This window comes from Papio anubis, chromosome 7 (assembly GCF_008728515.1).
Source record: "Papio anubis isolate 15944 chromosome 7, Panubis1.0, whole genome shotgun sequence".
Taxonomy (NCBI): Eukaryota; Metazoa; Chordata; class Mammalia; order Primates; family Cercopithecidae; genus Papio; species Papio anubis.
The window spans coordinates 147,091,886-147,112,862 of record NC_044982.1 but is presented as its reverse complement, the minus strand read 5'-3'; the positions used below and the strand labels follow the sequence as shown (position 1 = coordinate 147,112,862).

General features: G+C 42.0%; 1 protein-coding gene across 2 annotated transcripts in view; it reads left to right on the top strand.

The window, feature by feature from the left end:
• The first annotated feature begins 13,559 nt into the window (after positions 1 to 13,559).
• Positions 13,560 to 20,977, top strand: part of EIF2AK4 (eukaryotic translation initiation factor 2 alpha kinase 4) — a 113,264-nt gene continuing 105,846 nt past the window's right edge. Inside the window, exons 1-2 of one of the 2 annotated variants that reach the window (XM_021940415.2) lie at positions 13,560 to 13,778; positions 18,960 to 19,072. In XM_021940415.2, the coding sequence (XP_021796107.1) occupies positions 13,635 to 13,778; positions 18,960 to 19,072 (257 nt within the window). In that variant the 5' untranslated portion in view covers positions 13,560 to 13,634. The remainder of the gene's footprint in view (positions 13,779 to 18,959; positions 19,073 to 20,977) is intronic. The other variant, XM_021940416.2, reaches the window with a different exon arrangement.

The following is a 20,977-nucleotide window of genomic DNA, read 5'->3' as shown; positions in this document are numbered from 1 at the left end:
GACTCTTGGTGCGCGCCTGGGGCAGCCGGGGACGCGCGGCTGGCGATGATGGTCACGTGGCACTCGCGGCCCCGCCTCTCGCGCCCAGGCTGCCGCGGGGAGGGCGCCATCTTGGCCCCGCGGAGCGTGACTGTCTCGACTGGAAGCGTGGGTGGTCGGAGGATCCGTGACTGGCTGTCGTGGACACGCTCGCTACACCTCCCGGGGCTTCGCTCCATTTACTATTAACTGTCGTTACTCCTCTATATCTCGTCAGCAGGGGCTGCCTGCGGTCTTAGAATTACACGTCCCTGCCACCTGGGCAGGAAGCCCAGTCTCCCGGCCCCTCAGTCAGGCCTTGGGTGTAGCTAGAGTATTTAAGAAAAATGAAATATAGAAACTCAGTGCATGGTTTTCTGGGCCTTTTTATTGAATATCATTTGTAAAATGTACACAATATAACCCAGGCCTAGTGGATTCCAGGAGAGAAAAGGTTGGGAGCTGGGATAGTCAAGTAAACAAGAAGAAATAGTAAAGTAAGAGATGCCAAGTGGGAGAGGAAACTGTATGGATGCAGAGAGAGGATCTGGGGTAAAGAGAAAAAAGATGCATGGTCGACTTTATGGAAACTCATTTCTTTTTAATAAGTGAAGTACATGGTAGAAGACTTTGACATGTTGATTATGGGACTGGGACAAAGAACAGTAACTCAAAAATTGATTAAAATTACAGTTATTCCTTGGTTGCCCCAAGGATGGTCCTGGTATAATATGGCTATTTCCTTTTCACTGGTAACCCTTATTTACTCTTGAAAGGGTAAAAAAATCCGTGTCTTGTACATATTTGGAGTCTCCCAATACCTTCACATAGTAATCTATGTGAGAATTATTTTAAACATTTTGGAGACCAAAAAGGGGAGAGAGAAAAAGAATATTACTAATTACACTAATTGTATTTTTCCCCCAAGAACGCCATTACCAGCGGTTAACATTGGTTCCAAGAGTCCAAATATAGTTTTCAAGATGAAACCCTTTACACTATAATCATTAGAAACCAAAAATTATAACAATTCACCAACATCCAGCATACTCATTGAGGAAGGGTTGAAGAATGTGTGTAAATAGAGTTGCTTGATAACAGTTATAAAAATACTCCTTTACCTACCTTCACCCTCCGTCCCGAATTCAAAACTAGTAAGAGTTGGGATAAAGGTATAGAAAAGAATCAGTTTTGCAGGTGTAAAGAATGGAGAAAGCAAGAAACCACTCTCATGTTTTCATTCTGAGAAGATATCGCTAAATGCTCAACAACCCCTCAGTTGGTGTTAGGGTATATGGTTAGTAGAATCAAGAAATAACCCAATCAGCTGAGATCACCATGATTCTCAGACTTGAGAAAGGATTGCCTCTCAAAAATGAAGGGCTAAGGACAGGAACAGAGAGTAGCACAATTTTTAATAGTTGTGTGCTGTGTGAATTTTTTTTAAGGATGAGTCAGAAGATCTTAAAATTGGTGATGTCAAAGATTGGACACAATTTAAATATGTATTAAATGTCTATAGTAGTGTTTTTTATAACTGTCTGGTCATCTACCAGTGCACAACAAACTGTTACAAATTTAGTGGCTTAGAGCATGACTCCACAAATGTAGCTCAGAGTTGCTGCCTGGGTCTGGGATCTGAAGGCTTGTTCACTCACATGTCTGGCAGTGGATGTTGGCTATTGACTGGGAACTCAGCTGGAACATCTGTGTGTGGCCTCTCCATGTGGCTGTTTGGTTTCCTCACAGCCTGGCAGTTATGCTCCAAAAGTGAGCATGCCAAGAGAGACAAGAGTCCGAAGAGGACAAGGCAGAAGCTGCACTGATACTTTTTTCTCTCTCTCTCTTTTTAGGTTAGCCAAGTGAAGCAGTGGTAGTGGAGAAGGAACAAAGAAATCTGTAAAGTAGTTGTGATCAGTTAGTTGTAAACACCACTGCACTCAGACTCAGACGAGCTTGCACTGACTTTTATGACCTAATCTCAGAGGTTGTACAGTGTCACTGCCACTGTCCTCTACTTGTTGAAGCAGCTACAAACACACCATATTTAAGTAAAGGGGACACTAATTGGGAGGAGTGTTAGTCACATTATAAGAAGAGCATGTGGAATGAGAGATAGTAGAGATATTGCAGTCATTTAAGGAAAATATAACCTCCCATAATGTTAAGATATATTTTCCTTTTGTAAAAAAAAGAAAAAAAAATGTACCATTTCAGGCCGGGCGTGTTGGCTCACACCTGTAATCTTAGCATTTTGGGAGGCTGAGGCCGGTGGATCACCTGAGGTCAGGAATTGGAGACCAGCCTGGCCAACATGGCGAAACCTCGTCTCTGCTAAAAATACAAAAATTAGCCGGGTGTGGTGGCAGGCGCCTATAATCCCAGCTACTTGGAAGGCTGAGGCAGGAGAATCACTTGAACCCAGGGGCAGAGGTTGCAGTGAGCCAATATTGCCATTGCACTCCAGCCTGGGCAACAGAGTGAAACTCCATCTCAAAAAAACAAAACAAAAACTAAAACGTACGCTTTCAAATTTTTTTCTGAAATTAAACCTGAAAAGGTCAAAAAACACATAAATTACAGTCCATTTCAATTACTTACCATGTACAGGTATTGTCTAAGTCTATAGTAGTTCGGACTATAGTAGTTCAAAATACCTTACACAAGGCAGCTTATGAAAAACAGAAGTTTATTTCTCATAGTTCTGAAGGCTGGGAAGTCCGGGTTCAAGTTACTGGCAGATTCAGTGCCTGTTGAGGGACTGCTTTTGGTTCACAAATAGTGCGTTCTATCTGTCTCCTCATGTGGTAGAAGGGTGCCTTTTTTATTAGTACCTCTATTTATTTTATTTTATTTTCTAGAGACAGGGGTTTTACTGTGTTGCCCAGGCTAGCCTCAAACTCCGGGCTTGAGCAATCCTCCCACCTCAGCCTCCCAAGTAGTTGGGACTACAGGCACACATTAAAACACCTGGTTCCTATTAGTGCTTCTTTTTTTTATAAAGGCACTAATCTCTTCTATGGCACCAGAGCCGTCATGACCTAATTACCTCCCGAAGATCCCATCCCCTAATACCATCACATTGGTGATGAGGTTTCAATATATGAATTTGGGGGGCTGGGGACACAAACATTCACACCATAGTAGGTGTTACATTGATATGAGCTGGTAAGTGTTAACACCTGGCAGCAATCAGCTATACAGCCATAGGTGAAGGCAGGTGATTAGAATTACCGGCCAACACATTTATGTGCTAGCTAATTTTTATTCAAAACTTTCTGAAGCTACAACCAAAGTAGTTAATGGGAAATGGAGTAGAGTAAAAACTAGGCAATCTCTCACTCTAGATAATGCTGTTAAAAGTAATTTTTCCTCCCAGTCCTCTCCTGTAATGAATAGTATAAGAAGGTATCCTCCCAACCTACTGGCACCTTGTGTTTCCGAAGTTTTAGTTGTCATGATAGTTAATTTTATGTCCCAACTTGACTGGGTTAAGGGATGCCCAAATAGGTAGGAAAACATTATTTCCGGGTGTATCTGTGAGGGTGTTTCTAAGATAAGATTAACATTTGAATGGGTAGATTGAGTAAAGCAGACTATCCTGCCCCATGTGGGTGGGCGTTATCTGAATGGTTGAAGGCCAAATTAGAACAAAAAAGCTGAGTAGAGAGGATTCCCTCTGCCTGACTGCCTTCGAACTGGGACAGTGGCTGTTTCCTGCCTTTGGACTTGAACTGAAACATCAGCTCTTCCTGAGTCTTGAGCCTCCTGGCTTTTGAACTGAAACAACAGTAATGGCTCTCCTGGTTGTCAGGCCTTTCGACTTGGACTAGAACTACACCGTCAGTTCTCCTGGGTCTCCAGCTTGCCAACTGCAAATCTTTGGACTTGTCAGCCTCCAGCCTCCATAACTGCATGAACCAATTTTTTGTAATAAATCTCTTTCTCTATGTCTATTTATTCTATTGGTTCTGTTTCTCTGGAGAACCCTAATGCCATAGGTAATTTAAAAAAAAAAAAAAAAAAAAAAAAAAAAAAAAAAAAACCTCTTTCCTTCTCTATTTTTCTCTTATACTTTTGTGGTGTAGTGATAGGCAAAATCACATAGGTGCTAATAAGTACTTTTCCAACAAGTACTTAACCTTGTTTAGGTGATAATCACTTGTCTTACCTTTGTATTCAGAAGAATTCCCAATTCCAGCTTTCTTAGATATTTATTGAAGAGCAGGAGGAGGGCTGGGTGGAGGGAAGAAGAGATGGAATAGGATTTAGGATCATTGCAAAGACCGAGATAGTTGGGGAACGTAAAGGTTTTATGTGCCTTTCTTCTTCCTCCTCCCTCTGGCTCCCCATCACACACCCTCACATGCCCCGATGTGGCCTCTTACTAAACAGGGAGAGAAGAGAAGAGGTGGAGAAAACGAAGTATTTTGTGTTGGTAAGCCCAAGCAGCAGCATGCTGAGAAAAGAGGAGTTTTTATGGCCCTTGGCTACCCATCTGGAGTAAGTAGCTCTGTTTCCAATGGCTATGTCTATGCCAATGTAAAAAGACATGGATAATGCAGATTATTGTGTAGACATTACTAATATTCAACAGTATCTCATTTTCCTCTTCTTCCAGGCATACAGAAGACTATATTTCTCAGCTGCCTTTGCAGGTGGGCAGGGTCATGTGACTATTATGACTAATAAAATGTGAGCAAAAGGGACGAGTCACTTGTGGGCTGAGGCAGTGAAAAGTTGTTTGTGATTCTCAAATCTCTCTTCTGTTCTGCCATTGCAATTGTGGAAGGAGATTTATGTTGAAATGGAAGAGCCAAAAGATTGAAGTAGTCTATGTCTCAGTCACCATATGGGAGGGCAAATGCCGTGGAGAACTACCCAGACACACAAGTTTGTGTGAATAAGAAATAAAACTTTGTTGTATAAGCAATCATGATTTTTGGAGTTGCCTATTATCACAGCATAACCCAGCCTATCCTGGCAGACGTTTTTATGAAAATTGGGGCCTGCCTATTTAAGAGAGCACAGATTGTATTTCTGGGGAATGGAAGGTTTTAAGTCAGGACTTTAAAACTTTTCTGTGTATATTAGTAGTGGCAATAAGGATATCCTATGTCCTTATAAAATGAAAGTGGTAGCTGATAGTAGAGCCTCTGGGCATCTTTGATTTAAACTATTGGGCTTTTCACATCAAAAAAAGCATAATCGTCTCTGATAAACTTATGTTGTTGAAACAGTATTTTGGAGAGTACTTAAGCTTGGGGTAGATAATAACCCATTTGTCTTTTCTTGGAGATCGAGATTGTCTCTTTACACGGGTTTCTACTAACGCTTTCAAGATAAAGAACCTAATATGGAGAGATAAGGGAGTATGAATATCGATGTCAGTTGTACCTCTTGAATATTTTGTTGTTGTTGTTATTGGTTTTAATGGTTAAAATATCTTTTCTCACAATGAGGAAGAAAATAGAGAAGACAAAACAATGTAGCAGCATTGACGGTAAGAGGCCAAGGATAACCACCAGAAAGAGAAAAGAGAGAAAGAGGAAGAAAGGAAGAGAGATGGAGAGACAAGCTGATGTTGAAGTTAAACAAAATTCTGAAAAGGGCATTTTTTGAAAATGAGAGAGATGTGGGCTGAATGATAGAAAAGCCCTTTCCTGCTGAGGGGCCGGAGCTAGGGGCTCCTGGGTGTAGTGTGGGGGTGTCAGGCCCTGACATGGCCACTGGATAGAGGACAGCACCTGAAATGGGGGTGGGTGGTGGGGCTGGGACCCTGGGCCGTGGGCTGCATGCTCCAGAGCCCCAGGCTGCGGCTGACATCCTTTGAGTCTGGCACCAGGGCCTGGTTGAGGGTCCCCGGCAGTTCTCAGAGCTACAGAGGCAGGGGATCTTGATGTCTTCAATGAGGGAACTCGTAGTCACAGGTAATCTCCTCGTTGGTGCTGTTGCACTGCTTGAAGTAGATGACTATCTTCTCGAAGATAGAACCATTTAAGATAGAACCATTCCAACTGTGTTCAAGTCACACTGGGCAGGTACTTGACCTCTCTAAACTCAGTTTTCTCCTCTACTAGAGATAAAGATGCCTATTTTGCAAGGCTGTTTTGAGGACAACAAAATATTGAATCAATAAAAACCTCTGACAGTGTCTATATAAGATCAATTCCTGTTTGTTAATGTTTAAAGAAATCAAATATCACAAAGGGGAAAAGTCACCATCCAAGATTTTAAAACATTCTCTAAAATACAAGCTTTATATTTCAAAAATGAAAAAAAAAATTCACTTATTTTGCAATTAACAAGGGACAGAGTGGCTTTGGGGAAATTTTGACTTGAAGATTTAGAAGTCCAGAATTTAGCCTTTACATCATTGGGCTAAATATGTTTACTTTTTACGGTTCTTAGTTTTGGGCATGTTAAATTACCATCCAAAGCAATTATCTGTTTAAAAAACAATAAGACAGACCTTCATGTATTCCAAATTATCCCAATATGTGGATTGGCAAACAGTTTTCTACTGATACGAGTCTATGAATATATCTCCTAATGCAGTTTCCCAGGAAAATGGCATTAGAAGGTATATCAGGAGTTTCTAGTAGTCCTTGTACCTACAGACTTCCTATTAAATTAATCAAGAATATCTGGGATGTAATCCCAGCACTTTGGGAGGCTGAGACGGGCAGATCACAAGGTCAGGAGATCGAGACCTTCCTGGCTAACACGGTGAAACCCCGTCTCTACTAAAAAATACAAAAAACTAGCCGGGCGAGGTGGCGGGCGCCTGTGGTCCCAGCTACTCCGGAGGCTGAGGCAGGAGAATGGCGTAAACCCGGGAGGCGGAGCTTGCAGTGAGCTGAGATCCGGCCACTGCACTCCAGCCTGAGCGACAGAGCCAGACTCAGTCTCAAAAAAAAAAAAAAAGAATATCTGGGAAGGGGGAAGTTGAATATTCCTTCCCTCCCTCTCCAGGAAGCCTCAATAGTCACATACACACAGACACACACACACACATAGTGATCATAAAGCAAACAGACTAATTTTTAATTTTATTTCATTTTATTTGAGACAGAGTCTTGCTCTGTCACTCAGGCTGGAGTGCAGTGGTGCAATCACAGCTCATTGCAGCCTCGACCTCCTGGGCTTAAGCAATCCTCCCACTTCAGCCTCCCAAGTAACTGGTACTACAGGTGCATTCCACCATGCCTGGCTAATTTTTATAATTTTTGTAGAGACAAGTTTCTGCCATGCTGCCCAGGCTGGTCTGAAACTCCCGGGCTCAAGCAACCTACTTACCTTGGCCTCCCAGAGTGCTGGGACTATAGGTGTGAGAAACTGTGCCTGGCTCAGACTAATTTTTTTGAGACAGAGTCTTGCTCTGTTGCCCAGGCTGGAGTGCAGTGGTGCGATCTCAACTCACTGCAAGTTCCACCTCCTGGGTTCACACCATTCTCCCGCCTCAGCCTCCCAAGTAGCTGGGAATACAGGCGCCCGCCACCATGCCCAGTAATTTTTGCTTTTGTATTTTTAGTAGACACGGGGTTTCACTGTATTACCCATGATGGTCTCGATCTTCTGACCTCATGATCCGCCCGCCTTGGCCTCCCAAAGTGCTGGGATTACAGGCATGAGCCACCATGCCCAGCTAGCCAAGCCTAATTTTTAATAGCAAATATGTGAAACTAAAATATCCATGAGTATTATCACCTTCAAACGAGTCACCTTGGGAAGATATTTAGCTGCTGTAGATTATCATGGTTTCTCAGCACCTTTTTAGGACTTCTCTTTTATAATTAATTTTGGAAGCTGACACATTTTTTTCCTGTATCACTTATCATAATAAATATGTCCTTTAAGAATAAATTGGATTTATTTTAAAGAGCCAAAAGTTATCTAAGACCAATTCTAGTGAATTAAGTGATTAAGGTAGTAATATTCTTTAGTAAAAGGTGGAATATGGATATAAAATACTATGACTCATAGTCTGACTTGGAAGTAATGACACGGCTGTGGAATAAAGGTATATACCGATTCCAAAATTTAAAGGGCAAGACTCATTCGGGTACAGAAATATGTAAATGCACACAAACACCCACAAAGTAATGCAAAAGTCACTAACAATTTTTATTTCAGACTTTGTTGAGCAGCAGGAACAGTGTTGCCTGTCTGGTCCTGGCTGCCAAGTCACAGCATGCTGCAAGAACAAGTGCCTTTACCTCCCAGAAGGGGAGACAGGAGTTGGCTGGAAAAGTATTCAAAGAAGTAATGGCTGGAAACTTCCTATATTTGGCAAAAATAATAAGCCTAGAGATTCAAGAAATTAAGCAAATTCTAAACAGAATAAGCCCAATGAAATTTACAAGATATGTCATAGTCAAACTTCTGAAAACTCAGACATGGAAAACTATCTCAAGGGCTGGGCATGGTGGCTGACGCCTGTAATCCCAACACTTTGGGAGGCCAAGGTGGGCGGATTGCCTGAGCCCAGGAGTTATACCAGCCTGGGCAACATGGTGAAACCCTGTCTCTACTAAAATACAAAAAAAAAAAAAAAAATTAGCCGGACGGGGCGGCATGTGCCTGTTGTCTCAGCTGCTTGGGAGGCTGAGGCAGGAGAATTGTTTGAACCCGGGGGGTGGAGGTTGCAGTGAGCCGAGATCGCACCACTGCACTCCAGCCTGAACAGAGCAAGACTCAGTCTCAAAACAAAACAAAACAATAACAACAAAAAGCTATCTTGAAAGTAGCCAAAGAGGAGTGCTACATTACCTTCACTGGGAAAACAATGTGATTGATAACAGATTTCTCACTGAAACCATGTAGGTCAGAGAGAAATGGCACAATATTTGTCAAGTACTGAAAGAAAATAACTGTTGGCCCAGAATTCTATATTCAATGAAAATATCTTTCAAGAATGAAGGGGAAAGGGCTTGCAGTTTTAAAATTTGGGAAACTGTGATCGAAATCTGAGAGCTTCTCTTTGGAACGTCAAGGACAAGCAGCAAGACCAGGAGATGTAGTTTGGGGGAGCGAGGACATATAGGAGGATTAGAGACTCTTCTTTGGAGTACTGATCTAAAGGTTTAGGAAGTACTTGGATAATAAGGAAATGTTGGGGTGTCCTGATGAGTTGGTTTGTGAACCCCAAGTATACAAAGACATTCTTATAAGGCAGAATGTCTCAAGGACTTACAGGTTATCTCCCAGGAGCCAGTCAAGGGTCAATCTTTTCTTTTAAATATACAGAGTTTATACATCCCAAGCCTGCTTAGTTAACCCTGTATTGCACATACAGCAACCAAATGCAATGTGTGGACCTTGTCTGAATTTTGATTCAAACAAACCACTGTAAACAAAACAAAACAAAACAAAACAAAAAAAAGACCTTTTCTTTTTTCATGTAACAGTTTATTAAGGTATAATAGACATGTAACAAACACATTGCATATATTTAAATTGCACAGTTTGATAAGTTTTGATATATGCACAGACTTGTGAAATGATCACCACAATCAAAATAATGAATGTATACATACATCACTACCAAGAGTTTCTTCTTGTTCCTCTTTAATCCCTCCACCTGGCTCTTCTGTGTCCTCCCTATCCCCAGGCAACCACTTATCTTCTTTCTGTGACCAAATTTGTATTTTTCAGAATTTTATATAAATGGAATTATGTAGTATGTGCTCTACATCTGGCTTCTTTCACTCAGCATAATTATTTTGAGTTTGTCTATGTTGTTGCTACATCTATAATGTATTTCTTTTTATTGCTGAATAGTATTTCATTGTATTGATATACCTCAATTTGTTTATACCTCAGTATGTCCATCTTGTGTTGATGGGCATTTGGTTTGTTTCCAGTTTGGGATATTACAAATTAAGGTACTATGAATATTTACATATAAGTCATTGTATGGACATATGCTTTTGTTTCTCTTGCGTAAATGCCTGGGATAGAATTACTGTTTCATATAATAGGTATATGCTTAAGTTTTTAACTAAAATGGATGATAGGCCGAAAGGTAAAAATCTAACACTTTTTAGATGAAGACATAGAAGAAAACCTTTGTGGCCTTAGGATAGGTGAATATTTCTTAGATATGACTATAAAACATAATTCATATAAGAAAAATGACAAATTAAATGTTCTCTAAAGTAAGAAACATGCTCTTTGAAATACAGTTAAGAGAATGAAAAAGCAAGCTACAGACTGGATGAATATTTTTGCCTATCACATATCTGATAAAAGGCATGTCCGGCCTGGCGCAGTGGCTCACGCCTGTAATTCCAGCACTTTGGGAGGCCAAGGTAAGCGGATCATGAGGTCAGGAGTTCAAGACCAGCCTGGACAACATGGTGAAACCCTGTCTCTACTAAAAATAAAAAAATTAGCTGGGTGTGGTGGCATCTGCCTGTAATCCCAGCTACTCAGGAGGCTGAGGCAGGAGAACTGCTTGAACCTGGGAGGCAGAGGTTGCAGTGAGCGCAATCATGCCACTGCACTCCAGCCTGGGTGACAGAGCGAGATTCCATCTCAGGAAAAAAAAAAAAAAAAAGACATGTCCAGAATATAAAAATATTTCTCAAAAGTTAGTAAGAAAACAAAAACAAAATTTTTAAATGCACCAAAGATGTGAACAAAAACAGAAGACAGAAGATATATGAATGGAAAATAATCATGTGAAAAGATGCCCAACATCATTAATCATTAGGAAAATACAAGTTAAGACACACTGAGAAACTACTAAGCACCAATTACTATGTTTAAGATTAAAAACAATACAATACCAATTACTGGCAAAGAGGTGGAACAACTGAAACTCCCATAAACTGATGGGAATATAAAATGGTACAACCACTTTGGAAAACACTTTGATGGTTTCTTTTCATTTTTGTTTTGAAGTTTGACTTTAAAATAATTTCCAACTTACATAGAAGTTTCAAGAGTCATTCGAAGAGCTCTCATATATCCTTCACCTAAATTCTCCAATGTTCAACATTCCACATTTGATTTAGCATCATCTCTCTTCTTTTTCCTGAATCATTTGGGAGCTAACTGCATATTTAATACATCACTGCCCCCTTAATGCTGCATTGGAAATTTCCTAAGAAGGAAGACACTATTCTACATGTGTCAACATGTACAACAAAGTCAGAAAATCAACAATGGTATAATACTGCCATCTAAGCTACAGACTCCTTTCAAATTTTGCTGTTTGTTTTAATTATATCTTTTATAGCTCCAGCATCCAGTACAGACTCTAATTTTATACAATGGAAATATTTGAACATAGGTATTAAATGATGTTAAGAAATTGTTAATTTTTTTTAAGAGACAATGTCTTACTCTGTTGCCCAGATTGGAGCGCAGTGCTGCAGTCATAGCTCACTGCAGCCTTGGACTCCTAGGCTCAAGCCATCCTCCCACACAGCCTCCTGTGTAACTGGGACTACATGTCACCTTGTCCAGCTAATTTTTTATTTTATTTTTTGTAGAGATGGGGCCTCACTATGTTGCCTAGGCTGGTCTCAAACTCCTGGCCTCAAGTGATCCTCCACTTTGTGCTGGGATTACAGGTGTGAGCCACTGTACCTGGCCAAATGGTTACATGTTTAGGGCATAAGGTTAGTAGTATGTTATGTTGGTTCCTTTTCTAGTTAGAGATATATACTTAGGTATTTATATTTTTTAATTATATGATTGAGATTTAAAAAAACACTCCTGAGGGATAGAGAGAAGAGATGAAATAAGATTGACAAAATATCTATAGTTGTTGAAGCTGGATGATGAGTACAGAAGAGTTTATTTCTATGTATGTTTGACATTTTCATAAATATAGGTTTAAAAAATTTTTTTTAAAAAGACCAATAGAGAAATGGAATAATTTTAAGGATTAGAGTGCAATGGCCATATTTGCAATTTAGAAACATTACTCTGGCTGCAATAGGAAGAATAGCTTAATGTGGCACAAGAATGAAGACAGTGACTAATTAAAAGAGCTATTGAAGTAACCCAGGGAATTGGTGACAGTAGCCTGAACTAAGTTAGTGGCAGTGGGTTAGAGCGTAGTGGATGGACAGAAGAAGTGGTGACTATTTGGATGTGAGTTGAGAGAAAGGGAATTCAGAATCCCACTCAGTTGGGTGGTGCCATTTGCCTAGTCAGAGATCACTGGAGAAGGAACAGGTCTCCAGCAGAGGGAAGATGATGATTTAAATTGGCTTTGGGTCAAGCTAGTGCAGTTATCTGGCCAGAACTGAGTGGATAAATGGCAGCAAGGTATTTAAACAATCATTATTCAGTGAACAGTGGAGGAGTAAGCAAGGTAGACAGAAGAAACATGTCACTTAAACCTAACTTGGGTTAGTACAATAGGATTATTCTAAATGGATATGCAGCATTAGTAAGTTACTGAAGATGAAATGCAATAACACTGTCTGGGTAGACAGGTTATTTTATAAACTTGAAAAACGACGACTTGAGGCAGGATATAACACAAAGACTGCCTAAATTCACATTGAGTGAACTGGGAAGGGAACATAATTCTCTTCATGGGAAGGCAGCTCACAAAGATGCCTGAGTGGAAAGACAGTTTTCAGTGGAATTTTCAAGGTGGTACTGGATATCCCCAAAGCTGTGGAATGTAGGGACAGAGAACATACGTGGGGGTGTTGAATCTGTGGTTAAGAGAGTAAGTTTGGGGGTACTAAAGTGGAGGAAGGAGAGTGGGGGGCGGTCACAATTTTTACTCCCAGTAGTCTTGTTCTGAGGAGGTTCAAGGTGAAACTAGAAGTGACTTCAGAACTCATCGACGTCTGCCCTTTAAGAGTTTCCTGGCTGGGCGCGGTGGCTCATGCCCCTAATCTCAGCACTTTGGGAGGCCAAGGAGAGCGGATCACAAGGTCAGGAGATGGAGAACATCTTGGCCAACATGGTGAAACACCGTCTCTACGAAAAATACAAAAATTAGCCGGGCGTGGTGGCGCGCGCCTGTAGTCCCAGCTACTCTGGAGGCTGAGGCGGGAGAATCGCTTGAACCCGGGAGGCGGAGGCTGCAGTGAGCCGAGATCGCGCCACTTCACTCCCGACTGGGGAACAGGAGTCGAAACTCTGCCCAAAAAAAAAAGAGTGTCCCGCAGTAGTCATGCCAGGGTGGAGAAGTTCCAGCAAGCACTATACAATGTGGCGTTTTCATTCCTATCTGTGTGATTCATTTCTTAGTTTCGTGGAGTTCCTTTGCTCCCCTTCCCCCAGCAGGATGTGGGCAAAGCTGTCCTGCGGCCCTCTTCCTTCGCCTGGGCTTCTGGAGCCTCCGGAGCTGGCTCCCGACGCGCAGCTCCGCCCACGGCCCGTCCCCCGAGCCTGGCCCCGCCCGGCGGCGTCGAGCCCCGCCCACGAGTCCTTCTCCCGCGCGGAGTCTCACCCGCAGCCAGTCCCCGGCGCGGAACCCCGCCCACGATCCCGTCCTAGCGCGGAGCCCCGCCCACGAGCCCGTTTCCAGCGCGGAGCCCCGCCCACAGCCTGTCCCCAGCGCGGAGCCCCGCCCCGCAGGCTGCCGGGGGCCCACCGCCGCCCCGGCAAGGCCGCCCCGCCTTGGGCGCAGCGCTGCCATGGCTGGGGGCCGTGGGGCCCCCGGGCGCGGCCGGGACGAGCCTCCGGAGAGCTACCCGCAACGACAGGACCACGAACTACAGGCCCTGGAGGCCATCTACGGCGCGGACTTCCAAGACCTGCGGCCGGACGCTTGCGGACCGGTAGGAACGTGGCTTGTCAGGCCCGGGCTGGTGTGCCCTGGCCTCCCCCGGCCCTGGGCCAAAGCCCAGACACTTCCAGATAGGACCGCCGCGTTAAGATCCTGCAGTCTTTCGTCCCTCAGGTTCCACCCATGCTCACTTTTAGTTCTTGCACCTGCAGCTGGTCTCCAGAACCCCACCTAGGCCGAATTCTTCCACAGCCCTTTCCCCACGATTTCCCCAGAGGAATTCCCCGGGATTCCTCTCTCTTACCTGACACTGCTTCTTATTCCTGCCTACATCCCGTAACATATCTGCCTCCTTCCAACCTTGTGCTTTTTCTCCCCTGAAAGCCCTCGCGGATGATACAACAGCACATTCATACGCACCCGTTGCTACTTTGTTCTGAGAACGCTTTTTGGGCGCTCCCACAGGCCTTAACGTCCTCAATCAGAATTCTCGTTTCATCCATGCATTCAGATCTGCACGCCGCATAATTCCCGCTGTACTCCCCAGGTATCCTCACTGTGTTTTCCGATACGGAGGAACTTTGCATACGTCTGCACCTTCCTCTAAGACATGTAGCTCAGAATGTAGCACACATTCATCTTCGCTGTAGTGGAGAGAGGGTTCTAGACTGAGTCTAGAGCAGGAGTGTCCAATCTTTTGGCTTCCCCAGGCCACAAAAAATACACTAACGATAGCTGATAATCTAAAAAAAAAAAAAAAAATCGCAAAAAACCCTCAATGTTTTAAAACAGTTGACGAATGTGTGTTGGGCCACATTCAACGCCATACAGGGCTGCATGCAGCCCATGGGCCTTGGGTTGAACCAGCTTGCTTCAGACTTTTTAAAATGGCATTTTGTTTAAAATATTATTTTGCCTTTAAAATATTATTTTGACTTTTTGTCTGGAAATTAAGGCACATTATAAATTTTTTATACTGACAGTTTTTTCCCCATCCTTGAAGAGTTGATCTACCAAACTGTTTCTGAATGTTATATTATCATTTAAAACATACTTCTAACTTCATCTGCTTTTTTTTTTTTTTGAGACAGGGTCTTGCTCTGTCACCCAGGCAGGAGTGCAGGAGCATGATCACGGCTCACTGCAGCCTATTCTCAAGCAGTCCTTCTGCCTCAGCCTGTCAAGTAGCTGGGACTACAGGCACATGCCACTACACCTGGTTAATTTTTTAAATTTTTTATAGAGACAGAGTCTTGCTCTGTTACCCGGGCTGGTATCAAGTTCCTGAGCTCATGCAATCCTCTCACCTTGGCCTCTGAAAGTGCTGGGATCACAGACGTGAGCCACCGCGCCTGGCCTCTTCATCTGCTTTTAACTCTGGCATTTCATAACATCTGCTTTATCTGCACATCCAGGATTTCCTCAAGAAATACCATCTGCTGGAACTATCAGGGCAAAATATTCTCCTTCAAACTCAGGGTTCTTCCTTCATGAAATTTGTTTTAGGCGTTAGGAATACAGCTGTGGGCAAAACAGACAAAAATCCTTGCCCTCAGGGAGCTTACTTTTCTAATGCTTAATATGAAGTTATTTGTAACCTGAAATAGTAAAAGTATAAATATTCCCCTTAACATGACAGAGAAGTTGGTGATTGGGCAGCTTCAATGTTCCCAAACATTGAGAATCAGGAAGTAGGCCCAACAGGCAGCCAAAATAGGTGTCTCGAAGTGTACACCAGACTCAACACAAAGTCCCTAAGGCTTCGTTCTGAACCAGTTTGTTTACTTTATACAAGCTTAATTGTCTGCTCCTAGGGCTGCAGAAAAATGGAAGAAAAAAAGCAACTTCTTTTAGGTCAGGATATTGGTAACCCCAAGAATTTATAGCTGGTGGCTTTCATAACAAGATGAAAGACTAGACAAACCAAAGCAAAAACTATAGAAGGCAGGCAGGAGAATTTAAATAGCTGTCTGTGGCCTGTTGTACACAGGGCAAATGGCCTCAACCATTCATAGGCCCGGCAGGCAAGTAATTGATGGTCTCAAGGATGAATCAGAGTTTAGTCATTCAACAAACACTTATTATCACCTGCAATTTGCCAGGGAAAAGTGATGCAGGTCCGAAATCCTTTATCCACAACTCTTTATTGAGAGGGAGTTTCTCTCTGTCACCCAGGCTGGAGTGCAGTGGTGCGATCTCAGCTCATTGCAACCTCCACCTCCCAGGTTCAAGCGATTCTTGTGCCTCAGCCTCCCAAGCAGCTGGGATTACAGGTGTCTGCCTCCACACTTGACTAATTTTTGTATTTTTAGTAGAGACAGAGTTTCATTATGTTGGCCAGGCTGGTCTCGAACTCCTGACCTCAAGTGATCCTCCCGCCTTGCCTCCCAAAATGCTGGGATTACAGGTGTGAGCCACCATGCCCAGCCTTTTATCCAAAACTCTTGAGACTTGATGGGTTTCAGAACTCAGAAGTGCTTCTGTTCACGTTTTTGTGTGCACATTACACACGTTACCTAATACCTTCGTCAGTGTCTGGGGCAGCATCGAAAATCAAACACAATGAAACGTAGAAATACTCAAATTTCACACTGAACAGATAAACACTATTACTAACCTCATGTTAGTTCAGGCTAAATTTACTGCCAATAAATTCAGGTTAGATTTTTTTTTCCAACTTCTTTTAGTGGGGATGTGTTGTAATATAAATTTCAGTTTAGTAGCGTATGTATATCATTTATAAATAACATTTTGAGGTGCATGCTAAAAACTTTTGCATTTGTAAAAAGTTTGGATACTGCCAGTTTAAAGTATCTATAATTTATAGATAGTTACAAATTGCTAACTTATTTTGGCTAGCTTTCCACAACAGCAAAAGGTCTGCTCATTTATAATTGGATAGCTTTTAGAAACATCCCTCCAAAAAACTTGCTTCAATCCCTGAATCCGCCAGTAGTGTATGGTGGTGTTTGTTTTCCTTTATCTTCAACAATACTATATGTGTTAGACTGTTTCATCCTTGCCAGGTAAAGGAAACATATCTCATTTTAATTTTTATTTATTTATAAATTATCTAGAACACCTTTGTTTACAAACCATTGATTTTTCTTTTCCTGTGAACTGCTCATGCTCTTTGGTTTACTCTTCCACCCTGTGGTCCATTTTCTTGTTTATTTGTAAGAACTAAATATCGTAAGAAAATTAGCATTTTGGGTCTATCATGCATATATTTTCTCCTAATCATATGCATTTATTTACGTAATTTATGTGATTTTTTAAATGTGAATAGAGTCAAAATGACTTATTTTTTTGTGTTATGGTCCCTGTGGGGTTTTTTTCCCCCCTCTGCTCCAATGTTACTAAAAACCAAATTCTTCAAAGTTTACTTTCAACTTGTTCATGACTTCGTTTTTAAATTTTCATCAAATAAAGATATAAGTAGTTTTTTTTTTTTAAGTTCTTCTTTCCATCGAAGCATGGGCCTAGGCCACCTCCCCGTGTGCATCCTTCCTCTTCCTGCTAAGCAGCTAGACAAATACAGGCAGTTGAATTTTTCATTGTGTTCCACTCGTTTGAAATGCCATTCCTACAAGCCCAATGCCTGGTAAAACAAACAAAAAACTTTCTAAAATTGTTATTGAATGAAATAATTCTCAAATGTATTTTGAGTCTCTTTTTTTCCTTGTCTGGAATGCTTGGTCTCTGGCTTATCTTAGCTTCAATGCTACATCCTGCTACCTCCTCAGATAGTTCTTCTTTGATAACCACATTTAATTACATACCCTCACACCCGAAGTCATTCGCTAAGGAGAGCACCACGTCATCTCTTCAACAGCACTCTCTAAACTTGCACTTACATGTTTATGATGTTTGTTTTCCCCCACCAGACTGAAGTTCCTTGAGAGCAGGAACCATATCCGTGTTCTCACCTCTGTGGACTAAGCACACTGCCTGACACAGAGTCAGTGCTTAACAAATGTGGGTGACGGATGTGTGATGGGTGAATGAGTGGATGCAAGGCCTGTGGACCAAAGAGTGCCTAACCCTGCTGGGACCACATTTGCAGAATTATGCTTTATGGAAAGACTCACACATTTATCAAGGATTATTATAAAGCCGTATAAGAAGTGATCTTATGAAATTTGTACACATAGTAGAAGAGAACAGTGTTTATTATATGGTACTCCTTGTAAGGTTCATGTTATAAATTTCTGTTAGCATTTAGTGTTGCTAAGTACTTTGCTTCCCTGAAATAATTTTTGGGTTTTCTCTTTTCTGATGATACCACGTTTCTCTTTTTGCCCCGCCTGCCAGGACATTCCGAGAAAAAAATCAAGGCTCAATCCTAGCAACTTAGGATGGCATAATAAAAGAGTGGCTTATGGGAGGAGACAGGGTTTGGAGTCAAGGCGGGTTTGAATCCCAGCTCTGTCCCTGTGTATCTGTGGGCAAGAATGTAAAACTCCCTGAACCTGAGCTTCTGTATCTGTAAAATGGAGATGGCACCTGCCTTGCAAAGTTGGTAAGGTGCCTGGGCCATGGGAGTGCTCAGCCATTATTTTTTCTCTCAAGACTCCCCTTTTTCATTATATACATAGAATATGAACTACTTCAAACCCACTTTGGAAAAAGGGTATATAAGTTGAAGAACAAGGGTATTTGGTGATTTGATGAAAAGCAGTTGATTGAAAACATGCAGTTCTGTCCTTGTCAAGGGTTTTCATTTGTTAATATCTCAGTATTCAGATCTCAATTAAAATCTCCTCTGCTCACAGAGGCCTTCCCTAACCCACCTGTCTGGATATCTTCTCTTTGCCCACCACTGTGTCCCTCTACTCTGCTTTGTTTTCTTTACAGCACTCATCACTATTTGAAATCACTTGTCTTCTAGTTTGTATCAGCTGGTTGGGACTGTGTCTGTCTAAATTTACCTCTGCACTCCCAGCTTCCCGGAGAGCACCCAGACATAATAACTCAGTAACATCTGAATGAATGGAAGCTGAGTGGAACATTTTGGTTCGTTCCTTAGATAACTTAAAAAAGGAAAATGCATTTTCTCTGGCTCAGGTTTTGTTTTTAAATCATGCTTTTGGAAAGTATGCCAGATTATCTATGTAAAATATAATTGCAAATATTTTTAAAGTAGAACTTTTGATCTAAAATGATCATTATCTTAATCATTAATGATTGGCTCTACAGCTATGAAAAAAAGTTTTTGTTTTTCCTCTTTTAGGTCAAAGAGCCCCCTGAAATCAATTTAGTTTTGTACCCCCAAGGCCTAACTGGTGAAGAAGTATATGTAAAAGTGGATTTGAGGGTTAAATGCCCACCTACCTATCCAGATGTGTGAGTACATTTATAAATAACTTTGACATGGTTTCAGTTTTCTGTTTTGACAACATAGAAACAGATTGAAATTAGTAGTGTTTTCTCCTTCCTGCTCCCATTCCACATAAAATTTCATTTCCTATATTTCAACAAAACTACATCAGCAATAGATGTTTTCATGAAACCTGTCTCATTTTAAGCCTGTTTGTAGCTATAGAATTGTCACTGCAGATACTAATATTTGCCCAGTGACTATTTTGCTTCCTTTGATGTGTTAACTTTTGTTTATTTATTTCCTCATAAGTTAGGAAGAGGAAAAATTTGGAAGAAAACGATAGAGGCATGGTGACTATTGAAAGCACTTACATAGTTAGAGTATGGTTGGTATTAGAAACTCAGCAAGTCTGTGCCTGAGATGACCTTTCGCTGCCTAGAGTGAGGGAGAGTATTTGGAGCTGTCCTTCCTCTCAGTGGGGCACTGCTGGCGAGTGTCCATCGTGCAGGGCTGTGCCATGCACTGCAGGATGCTTAGCATCCCTGGCCCCCACCTACCAATGCCACGAGTGTCCTCCAGGCATTGAAACAACCAAATAACCTGCATATTTCCAAATTCCCCCTGAAGGCGATGTCACCTCTGGTTGAGAACTTTTAGTTAGAGATGGGATTTCACTGTGTTAGCCAGGATGGTCTTGATCTCCTGCCCTCGTGATCCGCCTGCCTCGGCCTCCCAAAGTGCTGGGATTACAGGCGTGAGCCACTGCACCCAGCCAGCCATCAGCCCTTAAGTATGTATATTTGGTGTAATCTTTCCCCATACATCCCACATGCAAAGGCAGGTTGGCCTGGATGGCGTTAAGTAGTTTGAACTTACTGGATGGGGAACCAGTGAAGGTTTCTGAGAAGGAAAGGGACAAATAAAAGGAAACTCTGCTTTACACAGTGGGTGGTAAATTTACGGAATATTATCCTAAGAAGTGATAGGGAGGATATGAAAAGACAGGTAGGTCAAAATTGAGCTCCTTGAAGTCAGTAACCATTCTTAGCCCCCAAAACTGTACTGAGAGTATTATAGTAGGTATACTATACCTACTATAAAAATATTAATGAAGCATTAATGGAAAAAGATCATTAAAAATTTATGAAAGGAAATTAAGACAGTGCCTCTCTAGGTTTTTTTTTTCTCCTGACACCAAATACATTATGCCTTTTCTGATACCGTGTGGGTGTCCAATAGTTCAGTTCAATTCTGACATTATCTGTAGTTAGCATAGACCCCACAGATTAAGGACTCAGTTCCACAAGATTGCCTCCATTTCTGATGCTAGTTGCAAGTCCCAATACTTCTGACCATTTATAGCCAGTATTTATAACTGGCTATAAATTTGGGGGTTTCCACCGCCCCCTCCTAAGTTGCGATAATTGCTAGAATGCGTCACAGAACTCAGTTTCTGTGAGTTACATTTACCAGTTTGTCATAAAGGATACGGCTGCGGAATAGCCACATGGAAGAATTATGAAGGGTAAGGTGTGTGGGAAGAGGCACAGAGCTTCCATACCCTCTTCAGGCATGGCACCCTCCCAGCACCTCCCTGTGTTCTTCAACCAAGAATCTCCCTGAACCCTGTCGTTTAGGGGTTTTTACGGAGGTTTCATTATGTAGAGATGATTGATTAATTAAATCTTTGGCCACTGGTGATTGAACTTGATCTTCGGCCCTCTACTCCTCCCCAAAGATCTGGGATGGGACTGAAATTTCTCACCCTGTAATCAAGGCTTAGTTTTTCTGGTGACCAGTCCTGATCCTGAAGCTACCCAGGTACTGACCAGAGTTACCTCATGAGCCCTAACTCCAGTATGGTTGGAAGGGATTTGTTATGAAAAACATAAGATGCTCTTCTCGCCCCTGTTGCTCAGGAAATTCCA